Raw genomic sequence first — 9,128 nt, forward strand, 5'->3', positions numbered from 1 at the left:
GGGGGTCTGTGGGAGGTCGGGGGCAGCCAGGGTATATGGGAGTGATCAGGGAGGTGTGAGAGTGGGCAGGCAGCATTTGTAGGAGCAATCGATGGGATCGGGGATGCAGGTGGCATCCATGGGGCAATGGGGAGGCAGGTGGGATCTGCAGGAGGGATCCGGGGGTTGCAGGTGCAGGCAGAGTCTATGGGAGAGATGACAGGGGTAGGAAGCATCCACAGGTGGGATGGGGGGGCAGACAGTGTTCATGGGGTGTTGTTGAGGTCCAGGAGGATCTGGAAGGATCAGGGAAACTCGTGGAGCGTGCATGGGAGCTTGGGGGGCGAGGGGCTATTTTTAGCCCCCCATCCATCCTTGTCTGTCCCCCCAACCCGGCAAACCTACACTTCCATCTCTCCCCCCACCACAATGTACTTGCTCAGCTCCTGACAGTGATGAACCCTGGTAAAACCAGCAGCACTCAAAGCAGTGCAAGGGATGGGGGGTTAAGGGGCTGGCTGGTCCGAGGTGCGGAAGGGGGGAAGCTGGGGGCCTGGCAAGGGGCTGGGGGCTAAAAATAGCCCAGTGCTGGACAGGAAGATGTGGAAAACAAAGCCCCAGGGCTGGGGCCGGCAGCTGGGCTTTTCCAGGCCTAGGGCTGCACAGGAGTTCCATGCCCTGGTCTAACCTAGATCGAGTAAGTCTGATACTACATCTGTCCAGGTCTGTGCATGCAGAATTTCTGTACTGTTATGGGTTTAGACTGATTTCCGATCACTGAGACCAGGTCTGAGTGTAAGGTCTGCACTTGGGGAGAACTAGGTTAGATCAGGTGGCCATTCTGAACCCCATCTAACCCCCTGCTAACTCTTAACCAAATGTCTGCACTTAGCCCCAGAGTAATGGTTTTGGTTAGTGTTGCTCACAGTGTTGGCCTTGTGGGCCAGATGAATACATGGGGCTCATTTGCAGGCTGGATCGGGCACTGCAATGCCCCTGTACGCTGCCTCTGCCTGGCCCTGTGGGCTGCGATTCAGCCCCAGGGCTCTACGCTGCCCCTACCTTGCACCACATGCCAGGATCAATCTAGTGAGCAGGGTCACTGCCTTCAGGGTTCCCCATGGACTCATGGGGGGTCAGTTCATTTTTCTACATCCCCTTATGACCTGCTTGCATAACTTGCTGATTTGCCAGCTGGACCAAAAATAACAGCCCCAAACTTCCTATGTGAAATTATTTACTTTTCTATTATTTTACCCACATTTCCACTGCTACTTCCAGTTCCAAATAAATAAAGTAGAGTTCCAGGAACTCCTTCCAGCCATGTGCAAAAGGAGAGGAAAAGAGCAGTTATAAAAAATTAAACACAGTTGCCCAGATCCTCAACTGCTGTAAATTGCCCTTGTTCCTTTGAAATAAATGGATGTTGATTTCCCCCAAAGACCTAAAATAAATCAGCCTGAGAACTTAGTGTGGAGCTTGTCTCTTAGCACTCCATCAGGTCCCCAGTCTGTTCTCATCAGTCTTCTACTACCGTAAAAAATCTTACCAGCCTACAGGAAATAAGAAAAGATATCACTGTTTTAATCATATGAGCAGAGACACATAGGTAGCCATGTTAGTCTGAAGTCAAGCAGAAGGCAGGGTAGCTTTATACTTCATGGACTAACTAAATTATACGTGTGTGTGTGTGTGTGTGTGTGTGTGTGTGTGTGTGTGTGTGTAAAATATACATGCACAACACAACACACACACACACGCGCGCACATATAATTTAGTCTATGAATTGCAAAGCTACCCTGCCTTCCACTTGACTTCAGGCTACCTACGTGTCTCTGCTCATATGATTAAATCAGTGGTATCTTTCATTTCCTGTAGGCTGGTAAGAATTTTTAGGGTAGTAAAAGATTGATGAGAACAGAAAGGGAAACTGATTGAGTGCTAAGAGACAAGCTCCACACTAGGTTCTCATGACAGTTTCTTCTAGGTCTTTGAGGCAAATCAACATAGCTCCATTTATTTCAAAGGAACAAGGGCAATTTACAGCAGCTGGGGATATATATAATGTGTGGGTGGGTGTGTGCGTGTGTAAGGTTTTGTGAGCTGGGCCTCACTTTATCACAAAGTGTAAGCTGCAGCTCATGAAAGCTTATATTGTATACATCTCCAGTTTAGTTAGTCTGTAAGGTGCAAATCTCCCCTGCCTTCTGCTTAATCATATGAGCCAAGCAGTACTATGCTAAGGACAGGCTTTGTGGTTTTTTTTCCACACTGTAGAACAAGCCCTTCTCTAATAGTACAATAAACAGAATGGCCATTCTCTTTCCGTTTCAGCTCAGCTTTGACAGCCATGTTATTGGCAGCTGTAAGATGCTGTAAAAGTTGTAGGGTAAACATAACTGAATTGGCTGCAGATCTCTTTGAGAAAGCTGTTTGGGTTTTCTGAGACAACTGACATGTAAAAGACTGCAAGGATTATTTAGAACAGGTGCAGTAAGAAAATGTTGCTGTTGATTTGTCCATCTTAAGACCTCACATGTGTGTAAAGAACAGTTTCCAAGCCTTTAGATTGCATCACCTTGCCATAAGGAAGTGCTGCTGATAGGACACATTGGGATTCCGTCCATGTGCTAAACTTCTGCCAAAAAAGGCTACTATTAAAGCCAGAGCATTGCAGCTCTGCTCTTAGCAGCAGGCAGGCCTGTGGATTCCTCGCTCTCATCTACCATTAGGGGTAAGCAATCTGCAATGTTGATTGCAATCCACTAGTGCACCACTAGGAGACACCATTGCCAACAACCTGAGGGTAACATTACCCTCACTTCAGAAAAATCTTAGCAGTAGTTAGCTTGCGTAGGGGGCTACATTTTCCACAGGGAGATTTAAGTGCACAATGCCTATTAATACCAGTAGAAATATCAGTGGTGTTTCTTTCTGACTGCACCATTGTAATGAGCTGCAGCCTGACCTGCCCTGTTCATTGGCCTCTTCCTTCCATTTTGAAGAACTGGTATCCCCTATTGTGCTTCCCTTCCCAAATGAGATGCTGCCACACTCCAGACATTGCTGTAATGGAACTTCTGCCACCAGCACTGTCCTTCATCGTTTATGACGCCAGCATATGGCACAAATTGACTTTAGCTAAGTACTTAGATTTCCCCTACTTCCCTTTCCAAGATAAGCCCTTTCATTCTGGTCACATTACTTATCCAAGCTGCTTCTGTTTCTAGGTTCGTAAGAAGCTGGAAGAACTCACTGAAATTAAGTAGCAGGCTATTTGGCTTTCTTGGTCTGGTACTTCTCCTCTTTGATTTCACTGAGAAGTCATACATTAGCTTAAACATGGAATCACATTTACCTTGCTGGAACCAGGGTGGGGTTTTAAACATAATGGCAAATTGATTTCAGCGCCTTTGCAGATACCTGCACCTGTAAATCATCAAGTCATCCTGATCCCTACTGTGTTTTGTTTTATTGTAAATTCAGGATCAGGAAGTGGAACTATATTGAGAGCGAACAGAGTTTATAAGGTAACTGCCTGACTTGAAGTATCCATGGGGAAAAAACACGGCCAAAAGTTGTATTGCTTATCACTAAACCCTTATCTCTGAAGTAGGTAATCACATATATAAAGTGTTGATCATACAATGGATTCCACCCTTCTCCTTCCCCAGATACTGAGCCATGAGAAAACTGGTAGACTGGCCCAATTCCAGGCACCTACCATTGGACTCCCATAACAACTCCAGTAATAATAGAGTGGACAGCAGGCACTTCCACTGCTACTCTTGCACCAGCTGTGGAAGGGGGAAGAAGAGGGTAGCTCATCAAATCCAACATTTACTTTTACCCAACAGCTACCACAGCTAATGCCACCTATGAAACTATTTCAACCCATACTGAAAACTTACAGAGATGTAAGAGTAATGGGCACAACATTAAAAAAACAAAAACAGAAAACACGCCCCCACCTCAAAAATAGCCAAACCCAGGAGCTTCGCAGGTCCTTTTATATTGCTGCAACAATTCTAAGGAACCAGAGCAATATTTAGACTCCAGCCTCATGTAATTCCTTCATTCATTCACTACAGTATCCTACAAGACAAGAATCTCCAGCTCACATCTTATTTTCATCTGTCTGGTAATCAGGTGCTGGACAGCATCTATTGAGACTGGTACCTCACCATGAGAAGCTGGTTATGGACATCTACAAGCTGATAAACTATGCTGGAAGGAATGCTAATTCTAGCAGGGACATCCATACTGGTTCAGTTAATGCTTGGACATCAGACAAAAACAGCCCAAAGTTGAATGCAACATTTCAGGTGTGATTGCACCAGTGCTTGAGAGAGAGGGAACACTGCAGCCCTGCTCTGCAAATTTACCCCTTTGCGAAGTAGCTGAAGTCTTTGGTGTTTCTTCTCCTCCGATGCATTGCCTAATTCACTAATATAAGCCCTGGATGTCTCTTCAGCTGCACTGCTTTCCGGTTTCTCTCTCCCACTGAACATCTGTTCTTCAGATTACTATGTAAATCATCCTTTTGATTTAGTCTCCCTAGTCGTTTTGTCTGCTAATTCAATCAGATACAAAGTACTGGGTGTCTTAAAGTAAAAGAATAGTTCATCCATATGAAATTAAGCATCTATAAATAGGCACACTAGAAAAGGGGTAGCTGTTTCAGTGATCACATTAAATGGGATGCTGTTATACCTGACCTAGTTTCTCACCTAAATTTTATGGAAGCCCTGACTTAATGAGGGAACACTGCACAGATTGTATTTCACTTGTTCATGCTGGGGATAATAACATATTAGCAATACCCAGCTCTTATCCAGCTCCTTTCATTAGTGGACCTCAAAGCACTTTGCAAAGGGGGTCAGTATTGTTACCCCCATCTTAAGGAGAAAATGAGACAGACAGAGGGGAACTGACTCACTAACAGGCCAGTGGCAGAACCAAGAAGAGGAGCTGGTTCTCCTGAGCCCCTACCCTGTGATTTATCCATCTGTTTGGTAAGTGATTCAGTCTGATAAGGAGTCACATTAGATCCAGGTCAAAGTACAGGGATTGTACTCTTGACTTGATCCCAGGTAGGAGGCTTTCTTTCCATGTTGATGCTGACATATAGCCAGCAGGGAAAGGAGAGGGGGACACTTTTAAATCTCTCATGATTTTATGTCACTCTTTGGGCTGATTCAGTGGCCTTTTTCTTTTATAGCAGAATATATTCAGAAGCCTAGCAAGTCATTGGCAGCAAAGAGGGCAGTCAGGTGCTCAACTCCTGTTTGCTTAGAACAGGATTTGGAACATGGTATTAGGTCAGGGGCGGGCAATTATTTTGGGCAGCGGGCCGTTTACTGAATTTTGGCAAGCCATCAAGGGCCTCATGACAGGCAGCTCAGGGCAGATTAATATTAATTTTCTAAATTTTTTAGGGGCCTCGCGAGCCAGATAGAATGGCCTGGCGGGCCGCATCTGACCCCTGAGCCACATTTTGCCCACCCCTGCGTTAGGTGAACAGGGCTCTCGTGGCCACTGCCCTTTCTCCTCTGCATCTAATCTAAGTGTCTCCAGTTTATTTCATCCTCTCTTCTGACTTCAGGTAAGGGATTGGGAGGGCTACAGTGGCCAAAATCAAAGCCCAGTTTTGATTTAGCTGGTTTCAGCGCTCAATCATAGGTATAAGGAGCATCTCCCTTCCAAGCGCGCTGGCTCCTCATGAACTCAAGAGAAACTGAACATGCAGCTGAACGTGTTGCTGCCTGAAGATGTTTGCCAAAGACCTCCTACATCTTGCTCTGAATTACAAGTTTCATGTTCTCTAAGCAGTAGGCAGGAAGCAGCTCTTTTTTTTCCCATTGGCTGGTGGAAAATGATAATGGCTCCAATTGATACAATTTGATCTTTCACCGGCTGCAATAAATGGACTCTGAGCAGCGCTCTGCTTTGCCAGTTTGCTTACTCACTATGAGCAGTCATCAGTTTGAATGGCTGACTAAAGACTGGACAAAGGAAAAAAAATCTTTCCCAACTACTAATGTTAATTTTTTTAAAATGTTAGGGGAACACTAGTGCTCTTGACAGATTTGGAATCAAAAGCTCTGGGATCTCAATGATGCCTTTAGGAGAAGTACAATACCTGCCACAGTACAAGCTTCCTACACTGAGCTGGGCTGCTGTCTACTGGCAGATAAATACAGTTCATTTTCCCTGACCATTGTGTCCATTGCCAAGGTTGCAAATACATCTACTCATTGCAAACTGTGCTCACTGCTTTCCAACTCATTTAATCATGCCTCCAGCCACCAGGTTATGCTGCTTTTCCATCACTTCTAACCTGAACAAGCTGTCAGTTATAACCTCAAGGTAAATTCTTCATATCCCACTACAAATCCCAAGGCAGTCCAGTTGCTTTTACCTTTCCATGAACATAAACAGTCTGGAGCACTGACATTTCATGAGGACATCTGTGATAAATTGGGTTGCAGCTGCATACTCTTTGGGCCACTGCCTTTTGCCTATGTTTGTATAGCGCCTAGCACAACATGCCCCAGTTGATGGCTGGGGCTGGCAGGTTAATAGGCACATGGATTGCTTGGTTGCTTTGATCCTTTATGCAGCACCTCATGACTACTGCATGCCTTTAAAGGTACTTTTTTAGGCACCACAGCTATGACTTTCATTTCCCTGCAAAACTTTACATGCTTCTTTGCTGCTAGGTCTACAAATCAGAGCCAGACTGTGGCACACCAATTATATGATTAAAGATTATAGCTGAGGTCTAACAAAGCTTCTTGATTGACCATTTTCAGCCAAGTACAGCAGTGATTCTCAACCAGGGTATTGTGGCACACTAGAGTGATGCAAGATCCTTTGAATGGTGTCGTGAGGTATGAGGAGATAAGCAGATAATCTCAGGTTCATGCTCATCCCTGCCTGGCCATTCCTCCACCCCCACTGCCTGACCCCTCTGCAAGGAGGTAAGCACTGTAATAAATACTTTCATTTTTTAAATGGAGTGCTGTTTAATTCAGAAAAGTTATAGAGCAGTGTCTCAAATCTAATGAGGGGTGCAATGAGCCTAAAAAGTTGCAAACCACTGCAATAGAGAATCCTTGTATTTGGCAATGTTTACCACGAATGCTAGGTACAGATATTCAAAAAGCCTGAGGAAAATCAATCTAAGTTACATGGTTTTCTGTAAGCAGCATAGTTTAAATCGGTAGTGAACAGCACACACATTCACCCTTTGGTGGGGGAGGGGTGGTAAATCTTAGACTGGGTTCTGCCAGCCTATGTGTGCCAAACTTCTTTTCTGTTATGGATATAGACCAGTTTCCAGTCGCTTATACTGGTAAAAGGGTAATGGCTGTTCCGGATCAAAGGGTGCAACAGGCAGGTTGCAGGAAATAATTGGCATCTCTGATATCACTGATAAGCAACTGCTGGCAAAAGCTGACTTTTTAATTGCTAACCACTGTAATTCAATTCTTCAGTCAGGGACGGGAACCCACGAAGGTGGTTAGCAACTAACTCATCGCTAGCCAGTTTAAGTGCTTTGCTGTATTAAACAGTATGTACTGTATGGATGAATGCTGAGATCTACAGCTGGGGTGGGTCAGCCTAGCTCCACAGTAGTCTATTGAGCTAGACTGATTTGTACCAGCTGCACATCTGGCCCTATGTGACCACTATCAATTCTTAGCTGGGGTGGCATTACTCTTCATTTAGTTTAGTCCAGCACTACAACAGCCACCATACAACATCCCCCAGCAGTTCATCTGCTTCAGGAACCCAGTGCAAATGACCAATAAACTCCTTTTCAGATTAGGTCCCCTCTTCCTAAAAGTCTGGCTTGATAACATTCAATACCCTGCATCATTTGTAACTTGGAGAGAAGCAGTGGGGGGGGAGAGTGCTCAAATAATTCTAAAATGTATTTCTATCATAACAGCCATTGCTTTCTATTTAATAGTCCTGCACCCACTCTGAAAATACAGATCAGAAAATTTTGATTGTCCTTACCTCGCTTACGATGGATGAATGGGGATGCCTATACACCCAGCCATTCTGGCATGTGGTAAGTGGCACACTGCCCAAGCTGCGATTGGTAAAGTGGGCCAGTGGGTTGGCACAGCTCACGGAGATGTTGTTCCAGTCAATGTCAAATCTCTCACATTGCCCATTGGAAGACCTGTTCACCAGATTCAGAGATGGAACAGTTAAGTTCTTTTCCTCTTCAAGGGTCCATCCACATTTCTTGCTTACGTCTGCTGCACCGGGGATCCTGCACCAATACGGCTCTGGAGTGTGCCCAAGAAATACCACTCCAACAAATAGAAAAGAAAAAGTTATGCCTGTCTGGCAAAGGAGGAAAAAGACCCTCTTTTGGAACCTTCCAAATTCCCCAGCTTCTTTTAACACCTCATCAAAAGACGGCATTGTGTGCAGTAGTTTTTTAACCCAGAGAGATCCAAGAGATGTCAAAGCTAGCTTTCAAACTTTGCAACTGCTGCCAGTACTTCCTATAAACGTAGCTGCGTGGAGTCTCTCACTCACTCGCTCTCTCACTCTCTCTCCCCTCACACACAGAGGAAATCAGAGTAGCATAAGCCACTCTGAAACAGAGCAAAGTTACACACACACACACACACACACGCCTACACACACAGTTACACTATGTCAAGTGGCGTGAGACTTACACACAGCAGTTACAAGCGCAATTTGAAGTGATCAAACACACTGTAAGAAAGAGGGGGTGTGCGTTTGCTATCTATCCAGAATGTTAAACAGATTATGTAATAAAAACAGTTAACCCTCTATTGACAGACAAGTGACAAATGTCAGGTCAGCAGGCAGGGGAATGCTGTTGCTGCCCGTATCACTGGAGCCCATTCTATAGTGTATTAAAAAAAAAAAAACAACAGAGAAGAAATTGCTGCAAAAGTAGAAGTGAATGTTTCTGTTGGCATTCTGTATGGCAGGGACAGAACAGCTTCCATAGACAGCTAAAAAGTTGCTTCTTCAGCAAACAGAAGTTACAGCTGCAGTAATTAGTAATCCAAAGTACTGTGTCACCATCTCTGCAGCTGGAACTAGAACTGACCTTCCCTTCTAGAGGATAATTGAAGGGAGTTGCTCATATA

At 44.8% G+C, this 9,128-nt stretch overlaps 1 protein-coding gene and 1 long non-coding RNA gene across 3 annotated transcripts in view; one reads left to right on the forward strand and one right to left on the reverse strand.

The window, feature by feature from the left end:
* The window catches only part of SLC22A3 (solute carrier family 22 member 3), a 67,732-nt gene extending 59,054 nt beyond the window's left edge, over nt 1-8,678 (reverse strand). The window contains 1 exon segment of the mRNA XM_006021908.3: nt 8,008-8,678. Coding sequence (XP_006021970.1) covers nt 8,008-8,424 — 417 coding nt within the window. The 5' untranslated portion in view covers nt 8,425-8,678.
* LOC112549979 lies at nt 6,445-8,290 on the forward strand. 2 transcript variants are annotated; one of them, XR_003093641.1, is made up of 4 exons: nt 6,445-6,631; nt 6,795-6,962; nt 7,958-8,062; nt 8,227-8,290. It is a non-coding gene; the product is annotated as an uncharacterized LOC112549979 (long non-coding RNA). The 2 variants fall into 2 exon arrangements; XR_003093640.1 differs by lacking the exon at nt 6,445-6,631 and having other exon boundaries at nt 6,703-6,962.
* Nucleotides 8,679-9,128: the final 450 nt, after the last annotated feature.

This window comes from Alligator sinensis, unplaced genomic scaffold (genome assembly GCF_000455745.1).
Source record: "Alligator sinensis unplaced genomic scaffold, ASM45574v1 scaffold682_1, whole genome shotgun sequence".
NCBI lineage: Eukaryota > Metazoa > Chordata > Crocodylia > Alligatoridae > Alligator > Alligator sinensis.